General features: G+C 35.3%; 1 protein-coding gene across 6 annotated transcripts in view; it reads right to left on the bottom strand.

The window, feature by feature from the left end:
• Positions 1-24,989, bottom strand: part of LOC126845000 (nuclear factor 1 X-type) — a 101,615-nt gene that overhangs the window by 32,325 nt on the left and 44,301 nt on the right. For all 6 annotated transcript variants that reach the window (XM_050583576.1, XM_050583573.1, XM_050583572.1 and 3 more), the window contains exons 3-4: positions 9,972-10,163; positions 1,630-1,813 (exon numbers count right to left, since the gene is read on the bottom strand). In XM_050583576.1, the coding sequence (XP_050439533.1) occupies positions 1,630-1,813; positions 9,972-10,163 (376 nt within the window). The remainder of the gene's footprint in view (positions 1-1,629; positions 1,814-9,971; positions 10,164-24,989) is intronic.

The raw sequence follows: 24,989 nt of genomic DNA, 5'->3' as shown, positions 1-24,989 counted from the left end.
TATAAATCTATAATAATATATTCTACATTTGGAAAATATATAAAACCAGTAAATTTAGAGACAATTTTTTATTCGGATAAAATTTTAAAAAATTATTTAAATAAATTTAAAAATAATTCCTATTCGAATAACGTTTTATTCGTATAAAATTTTTCACAACTCTGGCAGGTGGCGTGCGATGTCATCGCCACGCAATTTTAGATTATAATAATAATATAGTAATATAGAAAATTACTTTGGGCTTTTGAAGTCAACGCGGGTGGTGGTTTTCATAAATTTTAGCTACTATAGTACTATCACCAAGAATGTCAATGTAGTTTTGTTTTAAACACATTAAACGCCTTAAATAAGCCGAGTAGTGACTAACACTACAGCGAACATTCAAATTGATCGTCTGCCAATGGGAATGATTTCTAATCACGTATTTTAATCGGTTAGGTGTTTGTTTTATTATTTATTTATTTATTTTTACGACGTTTTATTTTTTTCAAAGCTTTTGGTCATCCGTGTCCTTGCCCTAATTATGAGCCTTGCGAGACAACCAAACATGAATCACTCACGGGCACCCAACACTGCGACAACCGTGCGACTTAAGTATTCCGGCCGACCGCACCAACCGTCCGCTTGTGAACAACTCACACAGTAAAGAGCAATCGAATACCAATGGATACGTGTTATGTCCAAATATTCTTGTTTGGCATTCGTCGCGTACCCACAATGGTCTGTCTGTTGTTGGACAAGTGGCCCAAATTGTATTTCATTAATCATTGTTATACCTCACGAATATATGATTCGATTATACATATTATTAATATTATTATTTTACTCCAAAATAAAAATACATATATGTATATGACGTGAAGATATAACAAATATACAACCAAAAAGCGGTTTCCCTAAAAATAATTGTATTGACATAAAAATGTATAAAAAAAAAATAATACTAGTCAAATCTAGTTTGGTTCTCATATCTTTCAACAAAAATTATATTCGCATGAATGATTAGTGAATACTGAATTGTGAATGTTTTTTTATGTAATTGAGGTCTAAGGTTATGCAAAAATATAAGGAACTGTACAAACTATAGAATATAGCTGTATAGTAGAGACCGGCTTTAAAGAAAATGTCAATCTGGTTCAACGGTGGGGAACTTTGAAAATTTAAAGAATGACAAGAAATTGTCAGTTAATGAAATGAAAATATTGGGACGGATTGTATACACAATTAAAACCGGGCAGATATGTGTGATGACCGATGGGGAACTGTTGGCTGTTGTTGAAACCATAATATTATACCGGTATATATGAATGGAATAAGGCAATACGGATTATAATCCGGCGCCAGTATCAATTTGAATGAAACAGATTTTAAATTTTGGCCAGATTAAATGCAATATGACCACTTGTCCAACAACTAAAGACCTACTATTTTAAACACAATTCTATCAAATCGTTTCATTAATTTTTGTTTAAGCAAACTTTATTGTGTAACCGCCAAATTTCCAATGATTAATATTATTGGCCTTCAGACTTGATGGCGGTATTGGTGGTAAATCTGGGAGTATATATTAACACAATCATCGTACTATGAAATGTTAGCTACACCTATGTATAATATGAACGCACTTACCGTGGCTATTAATGTAATTGGCTAGGTACAGGTCTAACTCGCGGACGGACACGTTTATGTGGTAAGGGTTGACGCACAGACTTGGGTGCGTGCACTCAGGTGATTTTTCCAAACGCTCTCCGTCCGTGCTCTCCAACGGTATAGCCTTGAACAGTATGACCATAACGAGGTCCAACCGCCATACCTGAAAATAAAATATACACATCACACATTAATGTTAATTGATAAACGACGATCCACTACAAAAACGGTGTGCGAAAGATGATTTCGAGATAATTTGTTTTATGCAATTTTAGTCACAATATATAAGGCGAATAACTGAAGCGACAACGGGGCTATGATTTACACTTTTGCGCTGCAGTTGAAATTAAAAAGCAGTCGGTTTTTTTTTTTTTTACAAATGAAAACTGTGCACGCGGATGAGAACACGGAGGTTGCAGAAATTATCATATTTCTCCGGGATCTCGTGTCATAAGATAATGTACAACAATAATATACATACATACATACATTATGTAGGTATTGCGATCATTTGGAATATTGCAACGGCCGCTGCATCCCGTACATGGCAATAATTTGTATTCATGAAACGCCTACGATCAGTATCTCGCGACTTCGCCCAAACCAGTAGGACACCAATGCCACGGGGGATACCGTATATTATAATAATAATAACAACAGAATATATATGTATACCTACGACCGCGATTAAAGGTCAGTTACGTCTAGTGTCTATTTCTTTATCATTATAGCGCAATAATTAAACGTTGTCGTATGTGTGTGTGTATTGTTGTCATTCCGAAATCAAAACGTCGCCTCCCTATTCTGTTAAGATACTACAACAATAATATTATGGTGCCCCATCATGGACCATTGAGATCAAATTGAATTTCACAATTACCGTGTGCACGCCTACGGTCGTCGGGCGGTCGATAAATTCTATTGCTAATTGGATGCGACAGACTGGCATAAAGCTAAATGTAAATTAGTCACGGCCACCTTCGATGTAGTAATTTACCTTAACACACACCAGCCAGACAAAGACGGTAAGGACGCGAATCTGCTTAGAAGATAACCAAACGCCTATAAACTAAATATCGTCCTAATAAGTGTCCAGCTTTGTAATAATATATTCCACGACAACAAAATTAATACGAATGAACCGTATATGATGGTGTATGCTGATTTTTGAAAATACATATGTATAAACGACTTGTTCGTTCATAGAAAATTGTCTACGAATAATTATTTAAATCGTTCATCCGATTCTCCTAGATTAGCTTGCATCTCTCTACCTAGTAAAATAGAACATAAAATATCTTGTTTTTAGTTATAATTTCCGAACTACCATTATCCATCAACCACTATGTGGTCACTCTGTTGAATTTATAACTCAGTTGAGCAGAATTCAATGCTACCGACGAATAGCTATAAACAAATAAGATAGTTTTTTAAATACATTAGGGGATCCTTTAATACTACCTATGATATTTGATTATGAGAACTCAATCAATTCCTTGTAAAACTGATTGAGACAAACAAATACAAATTGAGGGCAATCATTTGTTAATGAGTAAAGTCTAAGGTAAAAAAAAAATGAGCTTTTACTACATATTCTATTTGTGTATGTATGGTTGAGAAATGTATAATAAGTTTTAACAGTGTTGTTAATTTTTTTGAATGTTGGATTACCGTTTTCAATCAGAATTTACCGATCATTCTTGTTTTCAATGTATAAGTAGGGCCCATACATTAACAGCGTATTGCGTTTTTTATCCGTTCTACTGTAACAACGCCGTGGATACTCAACAACCCGTCTGTAGTATCATTAGTAGGTAACGTGCCGGTTAGGTCTGACGGATACATAATATCATGCCCATTGTAAACGGCGATCAGAGGCCATTTGTCTTCGGTTAACGCGTAGGTACTCCGGCTGGCGATCAAATACCAACCGATATGTGACGTGGAAAAAAAACATGTACTTGGGGCCGACAGTATATTTGCAAGTCGCGCTGAAAGTAGCAAACGCCGTTTGTGTCATGTACCTTAAGACTGTTGCCGGCCCTGTGTAGGGTCGTCGCCTCCGTGCCGTAGTGGAGTAATAAATTTCAAAAAAAATAAAATAAAATAAAAACCCAACAAAACAAAACCGGAAAATATAACATGTAAATGCGGGTGTGAGGAATGTGTTTTTATTATGTATTGATTTATTGGCCGTGTTGCGCGTTGGTTGCTGAAAGGAATCACGAGTTTTTTTCCACCTAGGTCGAATCGTCCGGAAAAAAGACTTTGACGTTTTCCGACCATGACATGGGACACGACAGTAATAATGTGCACAACTAAGCTAGCCTGTATGATATAGCATTTGTAACAGTTGTAGGAAATGCTTAAAACAAAAAAAATAAGTGCTAATAGGTACTGCATTTCAGTTTACAAATAAATATACGCTTTATTTTTAGTTTCAACTAATAATTAATTCCTAAACCAAACCTCTAATTACATGGTAGCTATTATAGATTGTTAATTGCGTTCATATACATATTAATAATTTGTGAACTTGTTTATTTGAAATGATTCCGCCTCCTACTACTGGGCAGCTAACAAACATTATAATTATTTAAAAACAAGTCTTTCTCAACATTGTACACGTATTATAATCGAATATTATTTTAATCTATATTAAACGAAAAGAAACATAATAATATTGCATGAATTAAGGATATTTTTATACTTTTATGGGTAGTATAATACATTGTTGTTTGTACGAATGACCTAAACATCAAGTGTTTACAAAATATCCGATACAACTTGTTTATTAATTCATGACCAATATAATTATTTCTAGGCGTGCATAGATTCTCCTTACTGCATAATATACATTATGCAGTTTATAATCTGACTTATTTTATTTATAAATATATATTATTGATCGAAATTCTTGCATTTGAACTTGTAGTTTAATATTTATACCTTGAAAGTATAACCGTGTAACATTATGCTCATTATAGGAGTTCCTAGAAATTGTATTTATATTTTGCCTATTACCTACTAAACTATTGCACTACCCAATTACTATACATATATATGTAGCACATGCGAGTTGCGGCTGTGTGTAAATATTAAACAACCTACTAAGTAGGTATACTGCCATAAATTAATTTCCAAATTCTCCGATACTATATGATCAAGGTAATTCATAGGTACTAATACTATCGATTAAAAAATAAACGCCTTTATTATTCTTAGAAGTAATTTTTATTTATAACTTCAAGTATAACAAGGTCGATTTGTAAATGGTTAGATTAATTTTTTATAACATAGCTCTCCCATATCTTGTGATAATAAATAAAATAAAACTGCCTTCTTCAAAAGCGTGTGGAATAATAATTAATGATTAATATACAAACAAACAGTACATACAAATATATAAATCCGTTAAATTTGATTTATAAGCTACTGATGACTAACCAACTCCGAGTTGAAAAAAAATGTATTAGTTGTTTTGTAATTAATTGACTCCTATAATTATACTAAATCCAAAATACTGAATATCCCTGTTAATCGTATAGGTTCACCTTTTAGCCGGCCTACGGTTCAAAATTGCAACATTTCAAATGAATAAATTTCATAACAGTTTCGAATTGGGGCTTTTGACACGAGCATTGAGTTTTTTCTACATTTGACGATTACAATAAAATAAAATAAAATAAACGTGTCTCTCGGCCATGCAGTACACGTGTGCTATAATACACGGTATAATGTATATATTGTATAGGTAGGTATTACTTTACTCTATACTATTTAATGTATAGTATTATTATTATTATTACATTATGGAGACGGAATTATTACAAACACACTCTCGCCTATAGGTCTCGCATATGTAATGGGTCGGTGTCGCACCAGGTACATGCGTGTACACGGTGTGTGTTCGTTTACAGCGTTAAAAAACCGAACGGCGAACGAATAATAAAAAACAAAAAGAAAAAAATTCCACTCAAGATCCCACCGAGGGCTGTGAGAACGGAACTTGTTGTTGACCGTCGTGGCACGTGAACGGAATATGGGCGCTTAAACGGGGTGCACACCATACACATCACATAGATCCACACCGTCTCCGGGGCGCCTTTTCTCCAATGCACGGTCGACAGTGTCTTTAATAGGAACGTAACACAACAAGTGAAAAAAACATTGTTTAATATTATTATTGTAATCGTTTTCGCGACGGACGTCACGTACGGCCAAGGTCGACCGACCGGAGCGTGTCAAATACTCAAAGAGTACACAGCTAACGCGCGTAGGTGTTCCAAAATCAAATGGTTTTAGCCGAAAAGAAAATATCTTTACATTGACTGTTCATCATTCACACATACCATCTTGGAATTTGAAAATGTCAAAGCGTTTGACCTCAGATTTTTGAGAAAGTTGTATATGTTATAGCCCCACTCTAGATGGACCTTCAGTCTAATTTTCAGACCTTAAGTTCCAATACTACGCTGGAAACCATGCCCACCTCTTCTAGGGGAAACGGCTCACGCTATTTTTTGATTTGTCAACGTATGTATTGATAGTACCATTTTTTAAACAATACTTGATACAAATGATTTGAAACTAATTCGACTATTTTAAAATAAGCGCACAATAATTGTAAGTTGAAAAATATGTACATTTTTCGGGCGTTATTCTCGATTTTTAAGGGAGGAGGGTGAACTTATTCAATATTTGTTTTTGCCAAATTTATAAGGCAGCAAAGGAGTTTTAAAAAAATGGACATTGCAAAAAAGAGATAAATATATTATTGATAATAATCTGAAGTGAATATATAGCGTTAATTATTATCGTGCCAGGAAAAAGTGAGTGCATTTAGGACAGGTATGCGTAAAAAGTAAAGTGTTATGATGTTTAAAATCTAGTCCAGCAGTATCCACACGATTGCCAGTATGAACAGGTACAATAGTTGTATATCCACATGCGGGTGCTTTGACATGTCATGAATATTCAAATTGCTACAAATAAGTTATTCCATGACCGCGTTGATAAAAAGTACAATGTTTAGTCGAATAATCAGCAGTTAACACTACAGTATTTAAAAGACTTCTAATCTAACCTTAACACGCGGTTTAATACGGCGGGCAGATCATCGGTTAGGCAATTTAATTCCTTCCAGAACTCTTTTTCAAATAATTTCACCAAAAATATTTTCTTTGACAACTTCATGAGCTTGGCAGTTAACCCGTCGTAATTAGTAAACGTGACAATCAACTATTACAAGCGTTAACGTCTCCGACAAAGCGACACCTACCCGAGTTCCAATCGAGACTTGTAACAACCGTGTTCAGTTATTACCGCTAAGATAGTACAAATAACGTTCTATAATCTAGACAATTCCCTGTTAATCTCCAAGTATAACCGCCCTCATCATTTTTTATTAACATTTTTGTCCTCTACAAGACCAAATATACTGCATAACGGTTATCGGAATCAAATATATAAAATAATATAATATTGTAATGCGAACGAGGTTAATGCAAAACAACTGATTTCTTATTTATACTTATACAAAACGTGTCATAATTTTAATATTATAATAAAGCTGAGCTCGCCTGAAGGTCAAACGCTACGTGGCGGCTTAATACGTATATACCAATCCATATTGCAACGGTCGTAACGGATTGGGTAATAAATCCGTATTAGTTATTTAAATTAAAAAATATAAAATATAACTGAGACTTCTCGGCAAGTGATTAAGCTAAACAAATATAATATATCTACCGTATCTACTTTACAAATACCAAGTAGATGGTATACTATCATGTATTATTTTAGCCGATTATTCTTTGTAGCGTTAAATAGAAACCTAGTTGAAAAGTAGTTGTAGCTAGAAAGTCAAGAATGATTAATTTCATTTTTTGTAACTTAAGAGGGCTCCATACAGAACATTTTAAGAAGTTTTGTATAGGCAATATTTAAGAAAAAAATGGTTTATATAAATTTCAACCATGTCAATAAATTAACCGGTTAATTTGTATTACCTTTAAGGTATTATTTTTAATTTAAATAATTTTGTCTGTGAGAAAAAGCCATTTTAGCTAATATAACATACATTTTTTGTTCCGTCGCACAGGCTCAACCAGTGATTCGATAAGTAATATGAAAACAGATTTGAATTTGTCATAAAATTCACTTGAGATCGGTCGACGTACTTTTTTGATATCTTATTCCTACTATGTATAAAACACGTTTGAACATTTTATAAAATTTCAACATTTTAAAATAAAATTTAGAAAGGGTTAATATTAAAAATTGAAAAAAGCACTTCGACCGATCCTAAGTAAACTTCATGACAAATTCAAATCTGTTTTTAGATTGCTTATCGGATCACTGGTTAGGCCTGTGCGATGGAATGAAAATTATGTATTTTGACTGAAAAAATGGTCTGTATGGAGCCCCCTTAAGATAAGTGAGCTTAAGAGAATTCGGAAAGAGAGCTCTAGTCTGTTTTTTTTTCAACTACGTGCTGTGCGCTAGTAGTAGAGTGTTCTTCAGTTTTTCTTAACTGTGCTACGAACAAGGGGCGGTATAGACGGCTAAAGGCGAACCGGGGTTTTGTTTTTAGCGGCGGCTCGGATGGCTGGTATAGGTTAATCGGGTAACGCGCGGATGACGATTAACGGGCGACGTTTACTGTCGTTGCATATATTATTACAATATTATACGGCGAATTGAATGCACGCATGTCGTCGGTGTTGTAGATTTGTAGAGAGGGCGAAATCTCGTATGCAAGACATTAAATTCCGGGCGCAAACAGTCGGCGGCGGTGGACGATTAGACCGGAGTGATATAGGCGTCACGGAAGCAACATTTTAACGTCGATTTATCGCGTCCACCCCTCTTAAAAACACAAGTCGGCACATTTCAATTTCAAAAGAGGGCTCTCTCTGATCTCCGTGTATCTCTCTCTACACGCCACAACACACAAATACAAATTTTCCTGCTCTGTCGACAACAAACGACATGTCCAATTTCACCAATAATAACAAAGTACATTGCGATGCAGTTGTTTGGTTGTAAATTTATTATTTTTTTTTTAATATATCCCACCGGAAAAAAGTCGACCTCGTACTCTTTGCGTTGAACAATATCATAGAATAAAACTGAATACTAGTATTAAAGTTGTGTTACAGTTATTCTACGATAATATCAAACCGTGTGATAACGGAATGTTCTTAAATGGTTATTATTGTTTTTCCCGTTCCTTATTTAAACTTTTCTGATGCCACCTTCCCCCTCGCTAAGGTATTCGCATATCACAGTAGAGCTGTATACTCACTGTGTGCTTCCTAGTAGGAATATTATGTAACACTTTTGCCCGTGGGCTATGAGTAAGCTGTCTACGTTAATATTTATTGAAATTTTGTTTATCAATGAATTGTAAATCGTAGCAACATAATAATATTGTTTACAGGCATATTTTTAATGGATTCGTCTTTAATCTTGTTTTGAAAAAAAAATATTAATCGTTTATAGAATACAAAAAAAATAAACCATGCAATCTTTCACATTACTACTGATAGTCGATAAATAATTGGTACTTCTCAACGTTGCATGACAAATAAACCCAACTATATTCTCAAGGACTCTTGATCGCCATTAATTTACATAAATAAGCTTACGTTAATGGAACTCAAATACGATACGTACGTACTGAAAAACGATTTCGGTTTTTTTAATAAAATAATTTGAGTATACATTTTATTGTATAAGCTTATTAAGTTTTTGAAAATCAGCCTCATCTTATAAACTATGAAACGTAGAAATGATTGATCATAATGGTATAATATATGTTAGACTGTACGTTTGTCACAATTTGTTTTGTTATATAACTCAAATAGCTGATTTTGTTGTTGTTACCAAGGCTGATTATTAACGAGTTATTACGTTTGAGAGTTTAATTAAAATTGTTTACATACTTATTTATTTTCTGTTATAAATAACTTAATCGTAAACCTTACTGTTAATTTTAAAAATAACAATCTACGTGAAGGCGTGGAGAATAGTATGTTTTATTAAATTAATTGGAATAATTAGTTATTTTTTAACTTGAGTAACTATAAAATTTTGTTAAAAATATAATCGAACGATTATAATATAATATGATATAATTTAATTATTTGTATGTAAGTATAGGAGGTACTCTTGTTGTTATTATTAATAATATTTATATCTAATAATTCGCTTAACAGAGGAGAAGGCCTGCTGTGAATTGTGTTTGTATATACTGTAATGTGTGTACCTACTATACGGGTAATATTTTATACGGATTGTAATGGGAACGCACTAACCTTATCCGCTTGCCGGAGACAATCGATGCGTCGCATCTTACCCTTCTGGTCGGGATTGGACAGCACGCACATGGCCGGCTTCTTGCCGGTTATGCTCAGCACGAAATCCTCCCGGCACTCTTGAGTTATGTCCTTCCGAAGTTTCCCTAAAAGCCGGGACGCCCATTTCTGCTTCACTTCGGGTTTTTCGTTCTGCAACAGCGCAAAAATCGCGGAAATCCATTAAAACCCGTTCCGTACACGACCAAACTATTAGGTATCATATAATCTCTTTCCACATATAGTATTTCTATAAGATATATACTAGTATACACATGAGGAACAACGATTATTTCGTTACCTATACACAGCCATTTGAAAGAGACACAACGTACCTATATACATTTTTGTAACGGCGCGCACTTACTCGATTAACAAATTTAAATACATACAGAGGTCAATAACAGTAAATTATATCGACCATAGCTGCCAAAGTCGGCGAGCGATCGCGGTTACGGTGGTACAAAACTAATTGTGAAAACCTCCACATGTAAAAACCCAATGGTATCCAACACGTACACGCACGTTGTAAATGTATTATTTTGTCTGTCTGTAGCTGGCCGCTATATTATTTAATAGAGTATAGTATCGTAGTAGAAAACTCTATAAATCAACATTTTCGTCCACGTGTGTCCGAGAATATTAAGTGCACCTCGGTCCTGGACGCGCATTTGTATTCAATTCCAAATACATAACATAAATCGTTTTATCGTTGTAAAATTTGAATTTCAAAGTACACCCACTCGAAGGTATTATTATTATTACTTTTTTTTATATCAAAACAAAATATAAGTGGCTAAGTCCGCCATTATGATTTAAGCAGTTAATTTTATTGCGCTTAATTACACAACACAATAATATTATCATATAATAGTATTATGATTACAATAACGATGCAGTTTTATCCTATTGAGGTCTCCAGAAAGCGGTGCATAAGATTTGCAACAAATAAACGATTTTATTATAATTTTGCCCTATAACAATATTTACATTGACTCTGTAATGCTTAAAAACGCATTATGCACCGGTTGAGCTGGTTCCTTCAAGACGTCATGAGGTATACAAAGTCTAATAAATAAAAAATGTTATGTAAAATATTGACAGACTCTTCGCCGAAAAAATATAACAGAACATCACAATAGAACAAGTTTGCCATCAATTTAATTAGTATGAAAAATAACACATTACACCTGAAAGCTAAAGTCATCGCAAACACACGAATAGGATATTCAAGACTAGCTAAATCGTAGTGACAGTATTCGAGACGGACACCGGGATAACGGTTTGACAAACCCGGCTGATCAATTAGGTTAATATTTTTAGCTGCACTCCGAGTCGTTCGAAAACCCATAACCATTAACCCGAAAGGCTGTACAAGCGGATTGTGCGTTCTAAGTATTCAGCAGCCGCGGGTCGACACTATTTTTCACCATATAAGTATCGTGTGACTCGAGGCGCCCACAGTATTTAAATGCGTAGGACGACTGTTAACCGCAGTCAAAACGAAATTTGTCGTGCAAAGTTTAATTAACGAGAGTACACGTGTCCGGAGACCGAACCGTTTCAGTCTTGTACCCGGCGAGGTCGTTAATCTGTTTTATATTATATATATATACATATTACTGATCACACTCAAGCTAAGACGGATATCGAGAATAAGCTAGGAATTGAGTCCAGAGTTTCGAAAACTCTTCTTTAATCCTATGTCTTAGAATTCAGAATAGTCACATCGATTGGGAGTGTCAACACGAGTTCTTTTTATTTTTGCGCGTTTCAAGAGCTTAACCGTTATACAACGCTCATAAGTAGCTTTATTTTAGCCCATTTAAAAGCCTGCGGTTAACCGTTGGAGATTATGCGACGGCTAGCCGACCAAAATAGAACGACGTTTAAACATTTTAATACTAATTGTCAATGGTGCATAACAATAATAATAATAATAAAAACCTACTACGTCGGTTGATATTTGAGCGCAGAGAAGGGTGGTTTGGGCAAGAGCGGTTGTACATAGTTGGTTTAAACTCTAGTAAAAACGTCATTTGGATGCACCCAGACTTCGAGTAGAGATTACATATTATGTACTATGTAGTTTAAAAATTAAAACTGCTTCCTATTTCTCACGGACAAGCTTAAGTTAACGGTTTACACACGAACGGTTATTGCATATTATGGTGGCGTAAGAGGGTCGATAGAACCGCGCACGCATAGTTTTGTGTAAAACATTTCGTTATAATGTGGCAATGTAAAACACTATTAGAAATTAAGAATATGCCACACGTGTCGCAATAATAACAATAGTTGACCACTCAAAACCCTCCGAGCTCACACAGCTTGGATTTAAAAAAAAACTCTTCCAATTTTGGTTGCAGACGTTTTTTAAAAGTCAGGCCCCTCTTTCCCTATTCGCGTTAGTGCTTTTGATTTCATTTTGTTCCTTTTAACCGATTGGGTAACACTCATTTATCTATAATAGATTTAGTCACTTTCTTATGAAGCATTTACACAAAACGGCGGTCGCGAATAAATTAAAAACGGCCAATTAAGCATTTTCCCGGTTAATTGTGTTTGACGCGATTAAACAATAATCGTTGTATTTTTTTTTTTTTTTAATTTAACGACCTCCGTTGTTGAACATCGTGTCACTGATGATTTCACAAGTGATTTGGCTACAAAAAGCTTGCGGAGGGGAGGGTGCCGGGAAAAAAAATAAAAAATAAAATACTCGAAAAACAAAAATCCACCCTTTTATTATCCGGCTGTTAAACCGGAACAGGCGGGTGTACAGGTACTTTGTGGCGACCACCCTCGCTCGGGATCAGACTGTTTTAACAAATTGGTAAAACGTCACGCCGTCCTTCGGCTCGACCCCTGTATGTAGGTACAACACCGGCATAGGGAAACCTATAATAACCGCTGTACCGCGGTCAATTAACCCGTGCGGGTTTTGATATTTAAATTAACCTTTCGGGTCGGACAGTAAGTAATCGGGGGTGGTAATTATTTTTTGTTTAAAGTTGCGGCGAACGGGTTTTTTTTCAAATGTCATATCGTGCGCGAGGAGGGACGAAATGTCAAGAGACGGTAGCGGTGAATGTGCTCGTCAAAGTATATAATATATATGTACATATTATACTTACACAGGTACAGTGTACGTGCCGTGTAAACGTATATACGTGGCCGGCCGAATTGACATTGATAAAACACACGACGTGTGTGTCGTCGGACCGCCCGTTTGTTTAGGTCTGACCGATGATACCTATCTGTGTATGTATGTGTAATGGAAAATATTATTATAGTAGTGGTAAAATCATTTTTGATTTCGCACTACACCCACCGTGTTATTATAATGTTATAGTACAGTTGCGCTGTATTGTGTTGTTTGTGCGGTATTATGCGGTCGCTGCTAAAACCGTTGGACCGGAAGCGCTTGCTGCTGTAGGTGAGTGTATGTATATGTGTGTGTAAACAAATCACAAAAGAAAGCTGACCCGGCCCGTTTATTATTCACAGCCGCTGCCGGACCCGTGATGTGCCATCGCCGTCTCCATCGCCCGCAATTACGAATTCAAACAGCCCGGACGCGGCTGGCTATATTATATAGCGCGCACGTCCGACAAGAGCAGAGCTAAACAATATTTCAAAACCCGTAAGTATGGGTGGTAGGGAGGGGGGGGGGTGTCGGCGGTCATTCGATTTCGGAAACGCCCGCGTGTTTACACACAATTCGGCGACGGTCGCCGTATACAAACGCAGGCAAGTGGACCGCAAACGGAGTGACGACAGTAGAGAGAGCAGTATCTGCTGAGGGGATCGAACCGAGGGACTCCGGGTTTATAATGTAGGATGTATGTACCTACTGTAGGATATCCGTTTGCAAAAAACGCGACAAATCCGATAACGCCCGGCAAAAAGACATTACGTCGTGTACACACTAAATTTTACAAGACAACGCAATTCCAAATAAATAGGTACGCAATAACAACAGAAAGGTTTAGTGTTATCAAATAAAGTCTTACGCAAAGTGGTTATGGAGTACACGGTGAGTCTATTACACCCAGCTACACCATCCCCCCACCCCATTCCCGCCAAAATATTTGTCACTTCGAATATGACACAGAAAAAGTACATAGTTGGTCCAACTAAAATTTTAGTTAAAGCAACCATGCATTTAGTTCGGCCAACTAAATGTTTAATGTGTTGCGTCTCTATATTAACCATAATTTTAGTTGGACCAACTACGTATTTTTTACCGTGCATTAAAATATGTTTTAATATTATCTGGATATGCTGTTAAATGATGGATAAGCCGTTTTAGACGCGAAGCACGTCGCCTTTTAAATTTATGTTTTATATCTGTCACCCCTTTACGGCAGCTAAAATTTAGAAAAACACTATTGATATGGAGGCTGTGATAGTCTGATTAAAAGTAAAAACCGATAAAAAAACCTTGACGTACACAATATATTTTAGGTTATTTTGAAAAATTGCCTATATCCTACGCCTTAACATTAATTTCAGTGTGTGCGTGTCATCCACTCGACCCCTTTTCTTACACATCCGCCAATCATAAGTACATTTATTATTGAAATATTTCAATTTCTGGTCACGACAGCCCGTTGCAATGTAAATAAACCGCTCGAAAACAGTTTTGATTATGTTTTTATTAAATCTTATAAAAATCACCTATTCTATTTTGTATTTCACCATAGTTTCATACTCATTCACGAGGTTTAACCTGATGTAGGGAGTTATCTTACGGTCTATACGGAAGTGACGGTGTCCTATGAACTGTATAGTGATGTTAATTTAGTAATTAAAACGAGGATAACCTATACTGGACACACATCGGTCCACATAGCGTCATTATAGCCTGTAGGTGGTGTTATACCTATACACCCGTCGTATGTGGACTCTATACATATAGTACATGTATATACATATATATATATAAATATATATTTACATATTATAGATACTGTATACATGTAAGTCTTATACATATATTTTTAAAATATAAAATACAGAGACCGAAGAGGTACGACGACGATAACGACCGGTTTTCATTGAGAGCACAAGTGAACAACAACATCAACAACGGGTGACGCTAGCTGAGATCCAAACCTTTAAGTTCCAATGGCCGGCAATATTTATCTCGGAATCACATACTACTAATATTATTACTATCACTTTACTTCTATGTACACGGGTAAGTGCGGATTTCGTTCTGAAATTATTGCGATGGCTCTCCCATTAGGCACCCGGCGGCCCCGCAGACTATACCACACGTCCTTGACAAACACCACATGAATATATTGTTTTGTAATCGAGATTCACCTGCGACGACGCTTGGGTATAATAATCATAATTATTATTATCAATTTATAAAGGTGCACGTGTAGAGCCATCGAGACTACGAAAACCCGTCCCTTGTACTATCCCAAGAGCAGTGCGTTTGGAAAAAGGCTGATCTTTGGGATAAAGATGGAAAATGTATTAAAAACGGTCGACACCTCTCAGATTTGCCATCATTATAAATTATAATTATTTACCTTCAAAAAGAATGTCGTACAACCAAGAACAGTAGCTCAGTAGTATTCATCAATTGCCAAGTTGAAAGTTACTAAAAATTGGTAACACTATCACTCCTTAGTTGAGATCGATGGTGGGTACTATTTTATTTCCTTGTAATGGTTACAGAACTGCACTGACAAGTGACAATAATAAACTTATGTATTAATATATATGTGGCTTAGTGCAAGAAGGACCAATGTCAAATTTTTGACAACATTTGTTTATATGACTATTGTCATTTTTTTTCAAAAATATTTATTGTCGTCAAATAAACAAATTTTGTCAACATTTCGACATTGGCCTTTCTTGCACTAAGCGACAATTATATAACATACTATATTATTTTGAACAAGGTAGTTATAGAAATCTGCTTTATTGCGGACTCGAATATGGATATAGTACAGTGAGAATATAGGGTGAAACGTCGTCAGCCTAAGGGTAACGATGCATTCGGTCGCCTGTTTCTCGACGTTTATCTTTGGCATATACTAATACACAATTTCTACAATAACTTTTATATATAAAAAAAAAAAAATGAAAAATTGACCTTATAGGTCAAGACACTGCGGTAACGACCGCAATGTGTGGATACCATTAATCTGACGTGACGGTATATTTTCTTCGATATTATAAGCCTGTACGCCCAGCTATATTTCACACGTTTCCCCAGGTATTGGCTCTCATCAATCGGTCCCTAAGGACCCGACCGTCCACCCCGTGTAAAGTATAACCGTACACAAAACGTGTAGACTTTAAACGCCCCCTGCTCCTCTTGCCTACCGAAAAAACTAGCGCACTGCCCATTCGGAGAACATTCATCTTGGTCTGGTCGACCGTTGTTGGCGCGGGAATTGGCGGATTTATGACCACAACACGGTAAGTTCGACAAACAAGCATGCAAGCAAGCACACACAGAGACCACCGCCAAGGGCTAAACCGCAGCACGCAGCCTGCTCTTCCTAAATGCACATTATTACCTCTTCCGCCTCCTCTTTGTTCTATTATAATATACGAGCATACACGTGTGTATATGGCGATTCTTGGATCGTGATTTATCTCTGTACAGAACGTGGTCAAAGTTTTAACGTTTGACCGCCAACAAGGGGCGTGCAAGTACATTATATAATAATAATAGCAAAATGTTGCTTGAGTTTTTTCTAGAATAATTACAATTCGTTTATAGGTATCGCTCGACTATTTACCAAACTATGTGAACTGTACCTACCAGGTTTGAGGTTTTTTTTTAAATCTTCTGTTTATATTTTGTGCTCATATTATAAGTAATACTCATATAACACACACACAAACACAGCATGATCTTGTATATTATTATTAATCCGCGTACGCCGCTCGTTTTACCGGTTTGCGAAAAATAAAAATGTATTTTAATAAATTAAACGGGTATTGCGGAAATGCAAAAAAAAATTATATATATACATAATATTATATTGGACATAGTTCGCCAAGAAGCCGGTGTGACCACAATGTGTGCGTTGGGTCGACTCGGACGCACCCGGTCGTATACATTTAGATGCTCCCCGTGTGTATAATGTATGTATCTATACATTATACCTACTACACGTTAATAGGTATACCACGCGTTAATAATAATTATTATTCTAATGTGTACAATGTAGAATTTATTCGCCGGACGGCGACTCGCAGGCGCTTAACAACGGCTTATGGTTCGGATGACGACCGGTCGGTTTGCTGTACCCGCGAGTCCCACAGCGTTGACGAAGTATTTATAGGTACTAGGTAGGTACACATTATAATAAGAAACAATATTACATTATCATGAAAACGTATACACATTATTTTGTATTTGGAAACTACCAATCGTAAACCAATAGACAAACGTTAATGCAGCACGTGGCGTGTGTTACTTATTATAGTACTAAAAATTCTTGACGACCCGCAACTGCCTGGAAAAAGTCAAATTTGGAACCTAACTGCTTAAATTTATACTTTCAAATCAATGCTTGATAGTGATCGATATGTAAACAGTTAACAGTACCATTAGCGAGGCGGATGACCGGTCGCCGTCGTGTCAATTATTGTTTAAATAAACGACAGCTAAAATTGCAATTTAGTTTTGTACTTAATTTTTTTAACATGTACATGTTTTTTATTAAATTATTTGTAGTTTATTATTTTGCAATTAGTATAAGATATGTAAATATACGTATATAAGTATGGCATTCCTCTCGAATAGCTTGATTGAAGAATACCTCCAAGAAGAGGGTTAAAGTAAGTTAAGTTCAATTTTTATATTTTAAATTTATGATCAACAAAATTGATGCAATGTTTTTTATTAGAGTTTTATTTTACATTCTCTTGTACCACATTATTCCATCCTAATCACTATCTAAATTATTGGCAAGTGTAGCCGAGAAAGAATAGTTAATGTTTTTTTTATCGTTGTTGAGGTAAATTTAATAGAAAATAACATGGTATTATTAGTATGAAAAATATTTTGACTAGTTAACTATCTCATGATTGCATCGTTGGACCACAAAATAGATTGAATCTATTTTGTGCTTGGATCTTCAAGGCCTGTGTTAAGCTACATGACGATGACTAATTATTTGACAAGTAAAATATTTATCAAATTAATACATTTCAATTTATAAATTTTAGCTACTTTATCAATTTTGTTTTATCTTTCTTATTAAATTTATTTTTTTTACATATAATTTTATCAGTCAAACAATAATATAAACATTTTATAACATACTTAATAAGGTGTATAATGTTTTTAACAAATTTATATATAATATGTTGATTTAAAAAATTAACAACAATAATTCCTCTTTTTTTATTTATTTATAATATGATGTAATAGTTTTCTGCTTATCATCGAAGCTAAAATTGTCAATACCAACAATGAGTTTTATTAATTCGATTGAGGATTTTGGGTAAGTGCATGAAACTAAATTAAGTTAATCCCATCCTATGTTCCTAATTATTGATCTATGGACATAGAATTATAATTAGGTATACATATTATTCTGACTCTCTTATTAAATTAATTTATACATTTTTTTCTTTAATTCAGAAACTACAAAATTAACACTGTAATTAAAATAACTAATGATGATTAACCGATCTAAAACTTACTGTCGCGTTAACGCTTTAACTGTTTAAAATCTGAACGGTTGTCAGAAACCAAGCACGTCTAATTTGTGCTCCGAAAAATTAAAAACAAAAATAATGTATAATTCCATTGAGTGGGTTTTTTGTAAAGGGAATATCTCCAGAAATTATAACTTTACAGATAATACAAAAAACATTATTAACATATAGTACATTATAACTTTGTATTCTGTCACAGCACGGCGGTTCAATATTCAGAAAAAATCAGGAGGAGACTACAGCTAATGTAAAACAAGGATATAAAAAATACACTATGTCACTACAGTACACAATATAAAATTCACCTATCCATTTTTTAATTTATAAAACTATTATAATTATATAAGTGTGTTTATTGCATTTTAACTTCATCGAAGGTGCAAGTTGCAGAGTCTCGCGAGACTGAACCGGTTTCTGGCGACCGCAATCATATTCAACAACCATAACTATTTATAATAATATATTCTATATGTAAATTTTACTCAATAAAATATAAATTTATATTGTAAGAACCGTTGTCACAACCGCCATGGTACAGCGCGACAAAACATATTTTCCATTATACAAAAATATATTATATACAAATTAGAAACTATCCGTAGAGTTGGAATGTTTCAAAAATATATAACCACTAGTTTAATCGCCAAATTCGGGGCCAGATTTTACGGGGAGGAGGGCAAGTGGGCCCCTATGCCTGGGTTTCAGAGTTTTCAATAAAAATGTAACACACACTTGACGTGTGGTCACTAAATCATGTTTAAATATCCACTGAAGATTTTAATGGTTTGTTAAACCATACGTAGAACCATTAGAAACATTGACATCGTGATCTGTTCGGTCTTAGTATACAAACTTATAATAGTATTTAGCTATAATTTTAGAAATAAAATAAAACATGTTTATATACCATTATTATTTATTCATTAGTATACTGTGAATTGCAGATAAATCAAATCATCCTACAGTTAAATGTGGCAGTGGCTAACATTAATTTATTCTTCCTCTTTTCCTTAAGCGGGGTCCGCCTTTCTGTTCTAGATTTTACACACTCTTGTCTATTTACTAGAGGTCCCTATTACACGTGTATTCGATTACACGTGAAACCCGTGTAATTAACATACACGTGTATTCAAAAAAATGTATTTTTGTTATTAATTTTAGTTTTACGTTTAATATCACGTCTATTTAATTATACGAACTCAAACACAAGTATAATTGTGTAAATGCGTTAACTCAAACTAAAATTTTTGACAAAATAATTTTTTTTAAATTACACGTTTAAAATCACAGGCACTACTATTTACCTTATTCTATTGTGTTACACTATTCTCTAGCATGTCTTCTCGCAACCAGTCGCCCAGTCTTTTTCAGTTTTACTCGACCAAGTTTACACGCTGTGTAAATGGATTTTTTTTATAAAATTAAAAAAATAAATTCAATTTCAAGACACAACATGAAAATGCTCGCTACCATAAGATACAATTTTTCCATATAATCATAAATTTTAGCTTAAAAAATGTTTGTATAATTCGCCTAGGTTCATAACGTAATTAAAACGAAACTACTAATAATTCATAATTCTGTCATAGCCAAAACAGAATGGTTCAAGATTATAATTTTTAATTCTTAAGTTTTATGTGGCGACGTGCATTCACTTGACGGTAATAACAATAATTAATAAAATAATAATTGTGGTTGAAGATAATTCGCATCGAAAACAGATATCACAGAATTATGTGTTTTATTTATGTTTTTTATTCAGTATTTTTTTTTCTTAACACCACGTCGAGTTTTACAAGGAGCGATAAATCACACGGCGTGGAAAAGATGTTCAAGAAAAGTAAAGCACGCCGAAATCTTTGTGTGCAGACTGTTAAGTTAATTGCGTGAAAAGTGGATGGCAAGGAAAATAATAAAAAGAAAAAGAAATCTCAGTGGTTTATAGATAATAAAAAAAAAAATACAAAACAGTCCCCAATGCAGCTCTTACCGTTGCCACCACATTGCCGCCCGGGGTATTCTTTAAAGAAGGGTAAAAAAAGGTTCTTATTTATGTTATATATTTTTATCTTTAAATAAATTTAAAAGTCGTTAAATAACAGCTAAAAGGCGTACAAAAGAGTCCCTTTGTGTATTATGTTCTCTTATTTATATATATATATATATATATATATATATATGTATAATATAATTAAAACGCAATATTTCGGTGGCGCCGACAACAAAAAAATCTCTATTTTTTTTCTTCATATAAACGAAGCCTGTACAGGACGACGATGCTGTCCTCACCGTAATGTGTACTGAAGAAATATAGCTAAGTCTTGTGTGGGAACGTGGGAGGATCGCTGTCGAATAATAAGTCATTGGGAATGAGCCGGCGGGGATCAAGAGGAACGGGAATGGACAATTCCGCGTGAACAATACTTAGCTTTTTACTTTTGTTTTCCATTTCTTTATCTTTGCAGAGAAATCATTATAATTTAAACGACCTGAGACAATTTAGGATTTTTATTCCTCCTAAATACCCTTTATTTGATATCTTTTCTCCGAGTCCTCAATTGACAGCCATTAAACGAAAATGCCATCATTTATCTCTTATTTAAACGTCCGGCCCCAAGGACTAAATTACCGTAGGTAAGCTTATAGTGTACATACCTATTCGGGCTTGGCGCGATAAAAATAATAAACATTCCTGTGTTTCTAACATAACAAACAAGTTAAAACAAAATAAAAAAATATCAACTAATTTTTTTTTAACTCGGTTTAATAATTTCATTAGACGTTAGATTATCCAGGAAATAATACTACGGACACTTATTATAATTAAACGGTTGTAATTGAAAATATGATAATTGTTTTAATAAAAATACAGTTTCGAATTATCGCTTAAAACAAATTAGTTAATGAGTTATTAACGCTTAAAAGTTTTGGCCGGAGGAAAGTGAAATAATATAATTTTTATCTCTTTGCACTCTGTGTATCGCACCACTGTCCAAACTTTGAAAAGTTCAAAGCTCATTAACTAATTGTTGAGACCCGAGATTAGCATCCAGTACCACGACACTATACTCGGATGTTTAGAGATATTACGTTAAAATTCGAATAATATCGTCGAACTGCTTTAAATGGGCACTTTAATGGTATTGCATAGCTGTTATAACTCTGATCAAAGTTCAGGAACAAATACAAATTGGTATCTGTTTATATGTACCTGTTAAAACTGTGACACGTTCTCGCCCTTTCTGCGAGCAATGCTGATAAAATAAATAGCGAAAGTATCTTTGGCAAACTGGACTTGGCTGGACGCGTGCCCACTAGGTAACAAAAAAAACCGGAAATCGACAGTGTTCCACACACACGATCTTCGTTCGTCCGAATCATAGTGGTGTACATATATATAATATATAGCTAATATACTCATATATGTACCGAAGCGCGTTGCTTTATGGACCAAAGCCGTTTTTTAACAAAAGCAATCTAATGGTAAAATATATTATATGTTACATTTTTTGTATTACGACCTAAATGCATGATATGATTTGATCACAAGTACAAAAAGTATTAAAAAAAAACAACAGACCAGATGACTCAATTACAATTTTACAACCACAAATAGTTAAAGGATAAATTTTCTGTCTGGAATTTTGCATATTACCACTGTTAAAATAAAATTTTGATGAGAAAATCTAGTTTAACTTAACTTGGTGGCTAACTTAGTTGTCAACATATAGTTAACATATTAAAAGTAATAAGTCGCAGTGATTTAAATTTTATATTACTTAATATTCATCTTGCTCAATTGATTATCTGATTTAAATACTCTCGCCTCGATAGCGTTATAATATTTAGTAAACTGCCGTGAAATCTGCAAAACGTCATTATGCCGGGTCTCTATTTTCAGTAATTTTTATGAAAGCAATTAATTTCAACAAATACAATAATAGCACAACGCTCTTCTTAGATCAACGTTCATTTCGAATATTTTCACTCTGCGCGTATCCGTCATGTGATCTAACGGCGGAAGGAGATAATATTGCTAATCACCGGCTACAACAACCCTTTATATGAGAATTGCCGTGTTTGATTGCCACCAGGAACACAAGCAAACGCGGGTACATTGTTTTATATATATATATATAATAATATTACACTGCTATCGGCGGCCATAAATCGTTTTTGAAAAGTGCGACGGTCTAAGGATATAGCGTTTTGAATATTGGAGGGGGTAAGTACATGTGAGTAAACTACCAACGCATATGACACGACATTTATATACACAATATTATAATACTGGTGCACGCCGAGGGACCGCCGACCGTAGAATGTTTCAACTGATTAACCCCCGCCCGGGGAAATCCCTCCCCAGTGAGCCGACCGTGTACCCTCGACGCCGGGTTTACCTTGATTTACTTACACCCTTCGCCGCCGACGACGACGACGATGATCGCCACCCCCTTCTATAGTGAAGTCGTCGTTGGAATTAATCGAATTAAACGGCAAAATTGTATTTATTAAGCGCCGTCCGATATACAGTATAGTCAGCGGCGTTTTCACTTTTGTCCTACGCGCGATTATTATATTATAAAATAATAATGATGGTACATTATAGCGCGTAAATAACTTTTAACAATCCCCCAGAAGTTTGGCCAACGGAGATTTTGAATTCGAAAATTGTATAGTATCGGCTGGAGTTCGACCGGGATCGGTTTCCCCTTTTTAATGTAATTAAAAACGTTTTAAACTCTTATTCGTTTGTAATAATTTATGCCTCCGGTCTCTGCTCGGCTCTTACGTGGAATTAAAAACTTTTTTTTTTTTTAAACGCCGCCGAAGCGAAAACAACAATGGCAACTAAAAAGTAAAAAACACAAACAAATAAATACACATTGTCGAGTGCTAAGCGACAACAACGGCAATTAATTCGGTCCATCGAATTAAGTTAATTGGTCGCAAAGCTCGGCCGGAGATTAACGGCACTGATCGTTGCCGGGGTATACGTTTTAATTTCATTAGACACACAGACATCTACAACAGTCTCTAAGCATATTATAATAGCCTAAATCTATCCTCTAAAACACAACTCGATGCGCCTGTAACGCAACAGTTCAAAATTAATCGTCTACTTCGATGCAAAGTTTAACTTTTCAGTGCTGCCGATACTAAAAGTGTAAGTAGTAGTAGTACCTATAGTTGATTTGAATAGCGAGCCTAAGCAAGGCCTTAAGACAAAGTCCATAAGGGGAGACATAACCACGCGTTTTATCTGCCGACGATGACCGTAAAACCGCGGATTGTCGTTAAAAAGCGCATTCAACGCGTTTGTGAAACAATATAAACGGCCAATATAGACACACAACACGATTAAAGTCGACCGGCGCGAAACCACACTGGTAATTACTTAAATGGCCACTCGAGCTAATGCCCGAGGGGTGGTGGGCGCGAGACGGCAGTCGTCATAAAAATAAAATACAAAGAGTTTGTCCTCTCCTCGTTTCACCCGGGCACATTTCATTTTAATTTTGCCGCGGCCCTTCGATTGTTCGCCCGTCGTCGGGAATTAGTTGGAAAAGAAATCTGGCACCGACTCTCCGGGGGAAGACATTTACCGGCAAAGGCGGTACAAAAGGACTAAATGAAGTCGCGAGCTGTGACCGTTGCCACGCCGTTTGCCGGTAACCACATTCGTTATAATCGCTGCGCGGTATCGCCTTTTGCCGGCGAAATAGAAACCTTTAATTATATCAAACCTACCCCTCGCCCGTTTTGGGCGAAATTGAAGTGTTCTTGGCTTTGGCCCCGCCGTCGGTTATTTGTGTGTTACACACGGCCGTCGTACGTCAACTTGTGTAATAATCAAATAAAGATATATCGCGCCATAGCTCAGCGCAAACGAGCAAACGCGTTTCAAAAATGTCACCATAGCTTCTTCTTATAGCACACACCGTTAGAACGTCGGTAACGCGACTTAACGGCTCCTAATAAGCAGATACAACGGTGTGCACACCCATATAGCTGTGGTACTATACGCTTAACCGCCACGGTTGACTTCAGCAGCTTTTATTATAATTATAATACCAGTGGTACGCGATAAGACTTCTATATAGGTGAAGTCGCTCAATACGATAAATTATAAAATATATTAAGCGCAGCTAGCTAATGAATTTACGAGGCGCGCCTACTACCGTCGGTGTGTCAACGTTTCAACAAGTACACAGTAGAGTATAATATAAGTATACAAAGTTATTTACATACCTCGAGTGGTTGCACAAAACA

This window comes from Adelges cooleyi, unplaced genomic scaffold, assembly GCF_023614345.1.
Source record: "Adelges cooleyi isolate 19-005CV unplaced genomic scaffold, UGA_ACOO_1.1 ACOO_flye_CR_arks_rails_tigmint_CR_PRNA_651, whole genome shotgun sequence".
Lineage (NCBI taxonomy): Eukaryota > Metazoa > Arthropoda > Insecta > Hemiptera > Adelgidae > Adelges > Adelges cooleyi.
This window is presented reverse-complemented; position numbering and strand designations above follow the sequence as displayed.